This window comes from Caloenas nicobarica, chromosome 5, assembly GCF_036013445.1.
Source record: "Caloenas nicobarica isolate bCalNic1 chromosome 5, bCalNic1.hap1, whole genome shotgun sequence".
Lineage (NCBI taxonomy): Eukaryota > Metazoa > Chordata > Aves > Columbiformes > Columbidae > Caloenas > Caloenas nicobarica.
The window spans coordinates 35,437,125-35,449,283 of NC_088249.1; the positions used below are offsets into that span (position 1 = coordinate 35,437,125).

Here is a 12,159-nt window from a genome sequence, read left to right on the forward strand (position 1 = left end):
ACATTCTTCACAACACCAGAGGGTAGAATGGAATGTACGAGATGATTAAAACACCTGAGCAGCCTGCTGATATACTGTTTTCATAAAATTCCTCATGTTATCTGAGTACCTGTATCTGACAGCCGGACTCTGCAGAGCCTCCAAAATCTCCCTGAAAAGAGCATGCTGTTTACCTTCCCTGAAATCACAGAGTAATTTGATAGCCACAGAGATATCCACAGAACCACCTCTTTACAGATCTTTTTTGTTCCCCAAGTTATGTACTACAAAGAAAGTCTCTTTTCCCTCCATCCTGTGTTATAACAAACCAATCAAAACAGAGCCAAAGGCAGCAGCTATGATATATGCTTATAAATGTATTAGAATAGCTATGCATTTAGGCCTTTCTTCTAAATCTATAGCAATGAAACAATAGCACAACACTCAAGTGCATTCAAATATTTAACAGAGCTGGTAAAGAAGTTTGCCAGCAAAGATGCAGTTTGAATTAGATACAAGAATGGGCAATGCAGTTTTGGCTACAGGTACCATTTCCTAGGGCTGGTCCAGAGAAGACCATGAAATCCACAGCTGTTGAAACCTTTCAATTCACAAGAACGCTACCTGCAAGAGACAGGGATGCTGACAGGGCATTTATCACTCTGTACTGGGAAGTACAGATGGCTTTGCACTGACTGAGCAGAGATTCCAGGAAAAGCAATTCCCTCCTGATAACGTGAGCCTTGCTGGGGACCACCAGGCTCCCTTATTTACTTATAAGAAAATCTCCTGCTTCTCTTTTCTCAGTCCCACCACCTGCTTACTGCCCAGTTCTGGTGACAAGGGTAACAGCCACCCCACAGCTGAGGATTGAGCTCTGCCAGCTGGCATGCCTGGGGACCTAGGGGACCACGAGGATGTGAGACACTGCATAGCATCATAAATCTTGCTCTTTGGGAGGCCACAAGAGTATCTCAGCAAAGGCTCTCTGATTTACCTGGACCAGCCATAGCTCTGCAATTGCTGAGTGTGCATAGGAAAAAAGTGTATATTTCAAACACATCAGCAAATTAAAAATATACAGTTCCCACTCTCCAGAATCAGCCAGGGAAAAGGACAAAACATTTCTCAGACAGGAGAAAGTACATTTGCCTCTGTCCCCTGGTGATATTGTGGTGTCCTTTTTTTTTCAAGCTACTTTGGTAAGCTTGATGTCTCCTGAGATCTGCAAAGCTTTCACCAAATTCAGCGGCTGGATGCGGTGAGTGAAGTCACAGAGCTGCCGTCCATCAAGCAAGACTCGTATTTGCTGGTGTTCACATAAGAGCTCCATCTGCAATGGAAAAGGACAGGGGAAGCGTGTTAGAGATCAACAGAAGAGTTGATTTCACCAGCATGGACTTAGGACCCCATGTGATGGGGATAGTGAAGCGCAAAGTCTACTGGTTCTTCTGAAGTGCCCCTAATAAATAACCTGCCCTCTGATGACATGATACGGTAAAGCTCCTTATAGTGAGTTCTCTCACTAATTCTAGAGAAAGGAATGAATCTCCCCCATCAGGGCTTGAACTGTTGTTCTCTGTGCCATACTAGACTGGTTAGCCTGGCATTGTCAATAGTTAGCTATTTGTGGTCATATACTTAGACTTCAGCCTCTCTCCCCTCCTTTCTCCACCCTTTTCATAGTACCCCCAAAATTACCTTAAATGTGTCGCCTGCTGTAAATGGAAAGTAGGGAATAGTCTTCTCTTCTCTTCCCCATTTCCCAGCAATTCGTGCATTTCGGGTGATAGATTTGTCACTAAAGTTAACTGTAAATAACAGCCCAACGTCTTTGTTTGCATCCAGTGGATCGCAGAGCAGAGTCACAGAAAAGCTGAAAAAACAGTGAAATAACTGGGACTTTCAGAAATGTGAAAGGACATGGTTAAACATGGCAAATGCCTTTAAAGACTTAGACAGCCCTTGATTTCTTGTCAGACTGAAACATGGGACTTCTACAGGCTTAGAAGCTGCAGAAATGGATGAGAACAGGCTTGTTTCTCCTCCGGTTTCCAGTAGGATGATAGTGACTGCTGATGTTGCTTTCCCTCTCTTGTGACTGAAATCAAACCACCATTTCTGCACGAGCCAATTCCAATTTGTGTCCTAAAAGAGGTTATGGCAAACTCTTCACCAGTGCAAGCACTGGTGTTTATCAGTGTAGGTGCAAAAAAGTGTAGTGGTAAGCACAGTTGCTGTCATCCAGATTAAACACAGCAATGAACCTGCACCTCTTGCGTCAAAACCACTGGTTTTAAAATGGTGTTGATTTTAGCCCCCAGCAGACAACCAAGATGCAGATTCAGAACTGCACCTCTTCCTGGAGGAGAAATGCTGTTTGTGTGCCCACTCCAGTTCATATTAGATATGGTCAAGGACTAGAAAATCCTGACAGGGCAGTCAGAAAGGCTTAACAGAGAATTCTTTCTTGTCACTTTAAGCTCAGTCTAAGAGCAGGAAAATTAAACAAAGCCATAAATCTGTTTTACTTTCTTCCTCCAAAGAGCACAGACCCTTAAGAGATCTTTTGAAGACAGGCAGGAGCATGTATGACAGGGTGAAGCCCCCACCAGCCCCCTCACCTACCTCTTGGGGTTGGAGTGTACCATTCCTATGACTGTGAGTTTCATGGCTGGTCTCAGGCCACCTTTAATTTCACCAACATACTGCTCCACCTGCAGGGAACAGTGAAAATGAGCTGCAGCAGGTCATGCCGGGGGTAAACCAGCTTTAACAGCTGCTTGGGTCACCTCATGTAACTTGATTTGATTTTTACATGTATAAAAGAACTTAAAAATACTTCTGGCCTAAAGTACTTCTTGCATTTTTGGTAAAAATTCTGCCAGTTCTGGTACCTGAGGCGAGTGAGAGGGCTGCCGTAAGCGAACGGCTGGTGGCAAGGCGATGGTTGCCTGACAGGACTGCCGGCTCCGCTGGGCAGTTTCTGACCAAAGCCCCTGTCAGTAAGATGCGTGGCAGCTGTCAGTGCTCTCCCTGACTGACGAGTGCGACCGACAGCCCTGATAGAGTGCCTCAGGGGGCTCTGAGAACAGCCACCACTGACTTTAGGTGACTGAGGCCACTCTCCAAGACCAGAGCAGGGACTGCAAGAGCTGTGGTGACCCACAGATCCCATCAGTGACAGGACCCAGACAGCTGACACATCTGGGATGAGCTGGTGATGGCTGCTGTGGTCTAACAACACCACAAATCTGTTGCAGCGCTCCATGCAACAGATCAAAAGCTTTGCGGTAGCATGACGCAGAGCTCAGACTCTGCATGAACTTACTCCGCCAGCTCTATTTCTTTAGCAGATTTCAGTAGGCTGATGTGACATCAGCAGGCTTCACGCTGGCTGAGTAGCCTCTGTCCTCCCCAAAGCCAACAAAGATGCTGTCCTGCCGCTGCATGTTGACAGAAATGCAACCATGTCCTCCCAGCTGATCCCAGTCGCACCTGTCCCCATCACATTGCCAGAGCCAGAAAATGGCTTCTCAGGGGATCCACTTTTGTTCTGTTCACAGACACCTGCAGCTGCGAACCCCACCCAAACTGCAGAGCTACATTTACTTGCTCCAAATAATTCTCCAACAGCTTGGACAGTCAGTGGAGAAACTAATACAGGCAATGGTTGACATGGAAAAATAAAAGAGCGAGCTTGGAAACAAGTGATAAGACATGTTTCGAGAATTCAGTTTCAGAAATGCCTTTAAAATGTAAATGCCAGTAGCCAGTCTCTATGCAGATCCACTTAGAAAGAAGCTGCTATAAACTGCCAAGCATTATTAGCAATTTGCATAACACTGATAATATTCCAAGGCAATGCACAGCAGACCCTAATTTAGATTAAAAAAACTTTATCGTTCCAGTGTTCCAAGGCAAAAATTCAGACATTTTTTGCTAGAAGACCTGTACAATATATGCACGGTTTAGTATTTAGACTATGAGAAGCACCACATCAGCATGGAAACCCACAGACTTCGATTGACAGCAAATGGGCTTCCATTCAAGCGTAAGGTGCTACGGCTATTCCATAGATATTTTTAAATTTTGGAAAACATAACCAATGTTAGATTTTTAAATTATTGAATGCCAGCTTGCTTGACAGAAACACAAATTCAAGATGAAAAATGTTTTGCCTATACTCCGTTTCCTGATTTCAATATACACAGAATCACAGAATCACAGAATCACAGAATGTTAGGGATTGGAAGGGACCTCAAAAGATCATCTAGTCCAATCCCCCTGCCAGAGCAGGAAAACTTAGGTGAGGTTACACAGGAAGGCGTCCAGGCGGGTTTTGAATGTCTCCAGAGAAGGAGAATCCACAACCTCCCTGGGCAGCCTGTTCCAGTGCTCTGTCACCCTCACTGAGAAGAAGTTTCTTCTCACATTTAAGTGGAACCTCTTGTGTTCCAGCTTGAACCCGTTACCCCTTGTCTTACTGTTGGTTGTCACTGAGAAGAGCCTAGCTCCATCCTCGTGACACCCGCCCTTTATATATTTATAAACATTAATGAGGTCACCCCTCAGTCTCCTCTTCTGCAAGCTAAAGAGACCCAGCTCCCTCAGCCTTTCCTCATAAGGGAGATGCTCCACTCCCTTAATCATCTTTGTGGCCCTGCGCTGGACTCTCTCCAGCAGTTCCCTGTCCTTCTTGAACTGAGGGGCCCAGAACTGGACACAATATTCCAGATGAGGTCTCACCAGGGCAGAGTAGAGGGGAAGGAGAACCTCTCTGGACCTACTAACCACCCCCCTTCTAATACACCCCAGGATGCCATTGGCCTTCTTGGCCACAAGGGCACAGTGCTGGCTCATGGTCATCCTGCTGTCCACCAGGACCCCCAGGTCTCTTTCCCCTACACTGCTCTCTAATAGGTCATTCCCCAACCTGTACTGGAACCTGGGGTTGTTCCTGCCCAGATGCAAGACTCTACATTTCCCCTTGTTATATTTCATTAAATTTTTCCCCGCCCAACTCTCTAGCCTGTCCAGATCTCGCTGGATGGCAGCACAGCCTTCTGGCGTGTCAGCCACTCCTCCCAGCTTGGTGTCATCAGCAAACTTGCTGATAGTACACTCAATTCCCTCATCCAAGTCATTGATGAATATATTGAACAGTATTGGTCCCAGAACTGACCCTTGAGGCACTCCACTAGATACAGGCCTCCAACCAGACTCCGCCCCATTGATCACAACTCTCTGGCTTCTCCCCTTCAGCCAGTTTGCAGTCCACCTCACTACCCGATCATCCAGTCCACACTTCCTCAGTTTTGCCGTGAGGATGCTGTGGGAGACGGTGTCAAATGCTTTGCTGAAGTCAAGGTAGACCACATCCACTGCTCTGCCATCGTCAATCCACCTTGTTACGTCTTCATAAAAGGCTATGAGGTTGGTCAAACACGACTTCCCCTTGGTGAAGCCATGTTGACTGTCCCTGATGACCCTCTTATCCTTGATATGTCTTAAGATGGCACCAAGGATAAGGTGTTCCATCACTTTCCCAGGGATGGAGGTGAGGCTGACTGGTCTATAGTTGCCCGGGTCCTCCTTCTTGCCCTTTTTGAAGACCGGAGTGACATTTGCTTTCCTCCAGTCCTCAGGCACCTCTCCCGTTTCCCAAGACTTGGCAAAGATGATGGAGAGCGGTCCAGCAATGACTTCAGCCAGCTCCCTCAGCACCCGCGGGTGCATCCCATCTGGACCCATGGATTTATGGATGTCCAGATTGCTTAATTGCTCCCTAACCCAGTCCTCATCAACTGAGGCAGACTCCTCCATTGCCCTGCCTTCCTCTGGGGCCTCAGGGGTACGGGGCTCCTCAGGACAGCCTCCGGCAGAGTAGACAGAGACAAAGAAGGCATTCAGTAATTCTGCCTTCTCTGTATCTTCTGTCACCAGGGCACCCACCCCGTTCATCAGTGGGCCTACATTGCCTCTGGTGTTAGTTTTATCTGCCATGTATTTGAAGAATCTCTTCCTGTTGTCCTTGACCCCTCTCGCCAGGTTTAACTCTAAGGAGGCCTTAGCTTTCCTAGTTGCCTCCCTACATCCTCTGACAACAGCCTTATATTCTTCCCAAGTGGCCAGCCCCTCCTTCCATGATTTGTAAACCCTCCTCTTCCACTTGAGTTTGCCCAGCAGTTCCCTGTTTAACCACGCAGGTCTCCTGGCTCCCTTCCTTGACTTCCTGCGCGTCGGGATGCACTGATCTTGAGCTTGGTAGAAGCAGTCCCTGAAAGTTAACCAACTATCTTGGGCGCCTTTACCTTCAAGCAGCCTTGCCCACGGGATTCCCTCCAGCAACTGTTTGAAAAGGCCAAAGTCGGCCCTGCTGAAGTCCAGGGTTGCAATTCTGCTCGGTATTCTGCTCCCACCACAGGAGATTCTGAACTCCACCATCTCATGGTCACTGCAACCAAGGCAGCCCCCCACCTTTACTGCTTCGACCAGACCCTCCTTGTTAGCGAGGACGAGATCCAGCAGCGCACCTCTTCTAGTCGGCTCCTCCACCATTTGCATGAGAAAGTTATCGTCAATGCACTGGAGGAACCTCCTAGACTGAGGCTGGCTGGCTGAGTAGTCCTTCCAGCAAACATCAGGGTAGTTAAAATCCCCCATAACAACCAGAGCCTGTGACTGTGAGGCCACACTCAGCTGCCCATAGAAGGCCTCATCAACTTCCTCACCCTGATCTGGTGGCCTGTAATAGACTCCCACAACAGTGTCACCCCTGCCAGCCTGCCCCTTAATTCTCACCCACAGACTCTCAACTCGCTCCTCAACCGCACCTGGACAGTACTCTATACATTGCAGTTGCTCTCTCACATAAAGAGCAACTCCACCACCTCGCCTGGCTGGCCTGTCTTTCCTGAAAAGGGCATAGCCATCCATGACCACATTCCAGTCATGTGAGCTGTCCCACCATGTCTCTGTAATTGCCACCAGATCATAATCTCCTGACCGAACGCAGGTTTCTAACTCCTCCTGCTTATTCCCCATGCTGCGCGCATTGGTGTACAGGCATTTCAGGGAGCGAGCCGAGTACACCGATTTCACCCTAGGGGCCTGGGGGGCCTCCCGGTCTTTATTGATTCCAGTGTGCTGCCCCACTGATGCAAGCCCAGCTACAACCCCATCCCCCTTCAAATCTAGTTTAAAGCCCTGCAAATGAGCCCTGCTAATATACTAGTTGTATCTTCTGCTAAGATGACCTTAACTTAGTCTTTCACCATGATATTTATATCTATCCACACTGAGAGCTTCACAGATATGTTAATAAACCTCTAATTCCTAACAAGGCCAATATTGGAAGAAATTAGTTTAAAAGAACCTTCAAAAATGACAGCGCTACTGCTGATTGTTACTAATGTACGTTCACCATTGCAGAAGTGGGCAGGTGACTCCAGAAGGTATGTTTTGAACTTTGTAACAAAGGAAAAGCATCAACCAGCTGAGATGTCTTATGTGAAGGAGTAAGGAGTCTGTAAGGAGGTTATTTAAGCTGAATAAAGCAATTAGAAGAGTAGGTAATAAGCACAAAAGATCACAGGCTAAAGGAACTTCATCCTCATACAGGTCCTATGTCCCAGTAAAGCTCCTTCCTTGCCGACACGAGAGACAAAATACAAACTAATACCCCAAAGTGAAAGCGCGCATTTATAAATTGATTGTGCAGAGCTGCACCATAGTAAGCACCATCATCAAAGGCACAGGGAACAGCTCGAACAACGACCACATGGTTTCAACCCTTACAGCTTGTCCAGCGCGGCTGAAGTAAGGTCAGAGCCGTGACCACCCGTGCACCGTTACTCTGCTGACGTTGAACTGACAGTACAAGTGAAAAACACTCGGGATGTCGTAGGTACAAACTCCTGCAGCATCTTGCGTGGTTTATTGGCAGGTCCCAGCACACGCACACAGACATAGCGCCCTTCCCGTATTTTCCGTTCAGGAACCCTGGGGACTCCCTCGGTCACTTACTTTGGGACACCTTTCCTCTGTCATCACCACTCTGCCTCTTACGCTTGCCTCCGCTGCAGCAGTCCCCAGGGGAGCTTTTCTTTTTTTGTGTCGGGACAAAAACAAACAAAAAGCCCGGAATAAAGGGAGGATGTCGGCGGGGGGCTTATCTCTGCCGAACACCGGCCGGACACCACCCAGCCGAGCAGCTGAGTCACCGCGCCTTGTCCCACCCAGGGCAGCTCAGAAGTGACAAGGGCAGTGATGGCGAGAGGGCAGGGGGGCCGCAAGGGTGGGACGGGTCCCGCCACCCCGCACAGAAGCGCCTGGCAAGCCGACGTCTATAGCTGTAGCTGTATCTGTAACTAACTACGTATTTTATGTAAGTATTTAAAATTGTGCGGGTGTGTGCATAACTTATTTGTATATGTAATACATAAAAATAACACGCCACTTATTTATTTTGATACCATTTCTGCCCTCAAAGGGGTAAATATCTGTAACACTTATATTCCTATAAAGACCTATATAGAAGTATACGTATAGGGTTATACACATATAAGCAGTAAATATACGCACATATATGTATATACCCCTAATGGTATACCTCTATATATGTATGTATACGGGTGTACATAATATACGCACACATAACTCCCCCTCTGAGAAACACCCTCACGACCCCAATTACCCCACAGCTCCCGCCGCCTTCCCGGAGAAGCGCCGCGGCGCGGCGGGGCGGTCCCCCTGCGCGCCAGGGGGCGGAGCTTCGGGCGGAAGCCAATCAGAACCACGGGAGGCCGGAGTACGGCGTGAGCCTGGAGTGCGGTAGGAGGAAGCCGCGCGGCGAGCGGAGATGGGCGTGGTTATCGGGGAGGGCGGGGCTTACGCTGCCCGGGTTCTTGAGGCGGCGTCAAGCGCCCCAAAGAAAAATGGCGGTTTATTTACATTCTGCCCCGGCTCGGCCAATGGGCGCACGCCCGCCGCGTGCCCGCCCGGCGGCGCGGTCAGCTGAGGCAGTGCCCAAGATGGCGGCCGCGGGGGGCGGCGTTGCCGGGGAGGTGCAGTAGCGCCCAGCGCCGGCGGGGTGGCCGCGTCCTGCCTCGACAGGTAACGCAGGCCACGCCGGGGGCCGCCGAGCCGGACCGGACCTTGGGCAGGAGGGCGAGGCTGCGGGTGGGTGGGCGGCGGAGCGCGCAGCCCGGGGCGAGTGGCCGCTGCCGCCCACAAAGACAGTCGCTCCCAGCGGGGACCGGCGGCCCGGAGCATCCGGCGTGGGTGCCCCAGCGCGCCCTCACCGCCCTCGCCTGTGTCGCCCGCCCCAGGTCACCGGCTGGTCCTGGGAAGATGCATTCTTTCGGAGACGAAGAAGCGGTCTCTCTGGAGCGGCTCTTCGGGTTCTTCTGCGAGTGCGTGCGGCGTGGGGACTGGGCGCTGGCGCAGGCCTGCGTGCCCCAGCTGGGCCGGTGGCCTGGGGGTGGCCCCGAGAAGGTGGAAGCGATTCTTCGGGCTCTGGTAGCTTGTCCCGCGGGGGTCAGGTGAGTGAGGTGCTGGTTTGGTTCGGTAGGCTCGGGTGTGGAATGGGGAGGAGGGATTAGTTCAGTGGTGGCTGTGGGAGACAGGTAGAACCTGGGAAATAGCGCTTGCTTCAGTGCTGAGGTGTCTTGGGTGCGTCTCGGTGTGCTGTGGTCTCAACGTTGACATCTTACCGCTGCCCGAGCTCTTGGCAGGCTGCACAGCCCACTGGGATAACGAGCCGCGTTCGTTTTTGCTGTTGATATGGTGATTGATAACAAGCTTAAAATTATTCGGAGGCATTACAGAACTGCTTTTACTAGATCTTACTGAAGGATAATAAGAAGGAGCATCTTCTGAAATTACATCCGTTCGGTTAATTTAGGAATGTTACCACCAACATCAGCACTGTAGTTATCTAATGTTCTGTTTCCAGCTCTCGAAAGACCTTCCAATTTCTAAAAAATTAAATGTAAAAATTCAAAATATGCTATTGATTTCTTATTTCACTCACACTGGATTTTGAAATGGCATTAGTTTTACTCAATCCTAGTTAGTTTTGATCGCTGCTTTTCAGGTAGGTGCATATGAAGGCTGACTTTCTAGCACTTCAGGGAATGATGGTATTTCCCTTCTCCAAGCAGGTGATCACACTTCACAGTAAAATTTGTGTAACATTTTGGTAAATGTTCTAAGAAACCATCTACACTGACAGCATTTAAAGGAGTCTGGAGGAAGGTGTGCATACGGTTAGATGAATATTGTTAATGGCCATGTGAGACATAAGCATGTTTGATCTTTTTATCTTTGATAGTTGGGCTTATCACGTCTAAAGGTTTTAGTTAGCAGTGCCGCGCTTTTTAAAGGCCAATAAACTATCTTGTGCTTTTTCCTTTTCTTAGTCTGTTTAACAGTACTGAACACGTTCCCTAACTCTGTTTTGGAATTGTATATAAGTACTGGAGCACATGAAAAGCTGATGGAAATTAGTGGTATTCTTTTTTTAATTAGTACATTGCTTCATTTTTAGTTTGGACAGAAATTAGTGGTATTCTTTTTTTAATTTGCACATTGCTTCATTTTTAGTTTGGACATGGAGCTGCACTTGTGCTGCTGTGACCTAAGGCTTAGTTTCACTTTTTTTGGGCAGAACTAGACAGAACAGGAAATGGCAGCTTTTGGCAAGTGGTCAGATTTCAAAGAAATCTGCTGAAGTGTTCAAAGAGGGCTATACAGACTGAAGTTTAGAGCAGAAATAAATTGCATTGTTTTGAAGCAAAGAACTATGGCAGTAGTGTTGGTATTTGACAGATCTAAAAGCATTTTTTTTTCACAGCAGAAATCATTGTGTTAATGTGTACATAGTACCAATATTCTGATTTCTCTGTATTCTCTTCCTGTCTGAATCATCTTCAGCTATTTAGTCATCTTTGTTTTTATGTTACACAAAGAAATTTAAAAATCAGAATTACCTCCGATGGTGTTTTCCTGGATCTTAGAGCTGGGATTGACCTTGTATAATCTGGTGTATGTGCTTATTGCTTTTGTAGATGGGGACAGAATTCTAGCCAATGGAGAACTGCATGGCTTTGGCTTCTTGTGCTGGAAAAATGGCTTGCCACGAATCAGGTACAGAAACATCTAGCAGACTTCCAAGTGCGGCTTACAGCTCTGACTTCTAGCCGATTTCCAAGTGCAAAATGTCAGCCTAGCTGCTTATTTAAATGACAGGCTTTCCCACATTTCACTGAATTAAGTTCTCAAGGTAGCTGGAGAAGTGAATTGCTTTTGCTTTTCACAGACTCGTCAGGAAACAACTGTTAATCTTTTCCACACTGGTGAGAAAAATTTTTTGGTTTTGTTTTTGGTTTTTTTCCTGTTTAAGTTTGTGGAGCACCTTACTTACGTTAAAGATGAAATAGCTTAGGCATCAGACAAGTCTTTGTAAGCTTTAGGTGGTGGGGGCCGTGTTTGCAGTATTGCTGTTTCAGACAGGTGCAGTATGTTTCGTGAGTAAAAGAGAAACTAGTATTTTTCCTCTTTTTTTTTTTAATTGGTATGCTGGGATATGTAGTCATTTTTTTAAAAATTCATTCCTTCTTGTAACTACTCAGACTTGTATTTTTTCTTTATTTTCTGAAGAAAGATGTCTCTAACTGATGGGGTTCTAATTCCTGACCAAGTGACACTTGTCTCTGTTTACAAATATATAGATAAATGGAATCCACTGGTGTGGCAGCAGAACCTAATTGTGGAATAGCCTTTAACTCAGAATTAGGCTTCTTCAGAGAGATATTTCAGTCTGCCTCAAAACATTAATGAAATAGCTAAGATTAGGTTTATATGGTAATGTAAATGAATAAAAGTTTTATTGGACAACATCTTTCTCATTCTCTTACGTTGCTTCAGAAAACTGTTCCAGTTGTTCTTCGGAGAGAAACTGAATTTTTATTGTTCTTGGAAGAACTACAGAAAGATGTCTCTGAGGAAGTCCTAAAGGTGAGCTACCTAATATGCCCTGCTTCTTGTTAGATATGCAGAATATCCAACTTTATCAGGTTTTGGAATCAAAGTTAATGTTTCCTGCTAACTTGGCTACCTGAGATGCTAATGTGTTTTTAATCTACTAGGCAACTGAAAGAGACTGTAATTCAGATC

The 12,159-nt window shown here is 47.2% G+C and overlaps 2 protein-coding genes across 3 annotated transcripts in view; one reads left to right on the plus strand and one right to left on the minus strand.

The window, feature by feature from the left end:
* Positions 1-587: 587 nt before the first annotated feature.
* On the minus strand, positions 588-8,088 carry LOC135989703 (galectin-related protein A-like). The gene is made up of 4 exons (XM_065636719.1): positions 8,008-8,088; positions 2,608-2,696; positions 1,681-1,855; positions 588-1,312 (listed from the first exon to the last, which is right to left on the minus strand). Exons 1-4 carry the CDS (start codon positions 8,029-8,031, stop codon positions 1,169-1,171), a joined length of 432 nt encoding a protein of 143 aa, XP_065492791.1. The 5' UTR covers positions 8,032-8,088; the 3' UTR covers positions 588-1,168.
* A 934-nt stretch (positions 8,089-9,022) lies between these two features.
* Positions 9,023-12,159, plus strand: part of ZFYVE26 (zinc finger FYVE-type containing 26) — a 51,445-nt gene continuing 48,308 nt past the window's right edge. For both annotated transcript variants that reach the window (XM_065635122.1, XM_065635121.1), the window contains exons 1-4: positions 9,023-9,096; positions 9,312-9,524; positions 11,052-11,130; positions 11,911-12,000. In XM_065635122.1, the coding sequence (XP_065491194.1) occupies positions 9,334-9,524; positions 11,052-11,130; positions 11,911-12,000 (360 nt within the window). In that variant the 5' untranslated portion in view covers positions 9,023-9,096; positions 9,312-9,333. The remainder of the gene's footprint in view (positions 9,097-9,311; positions 9,525-11,051; positions 11,131-11,910; positions 12,001-12,159) is intronic.

What these genes read in the sequence shown, in the direction of transcription:
- LOC135989703 (XM_065636719.1), bottom strand. Translation starts at nt 8,031, where the DNA reads ATGACAGAGGAAAGGTGTCCCAAA. An exon ending in CAGAGGAAAGGTGTCCCAAA is followed by an intron (nt 2,697 to 8,007) that starts GTAAGTGACCGA and finishes TGTTCCCTGCAG; the next exon opens with GTGGAGCAGTATGTTGGTGA. An exon ending in CAGCAGGCGACACATTTAAG is followed by an intron (nt 1,313 to 1,680) that starts GTAATTTTGGGG and finishes TTTCCATTGCAG; the next exon opens with ATGGAGCTCTTATGTGAACA.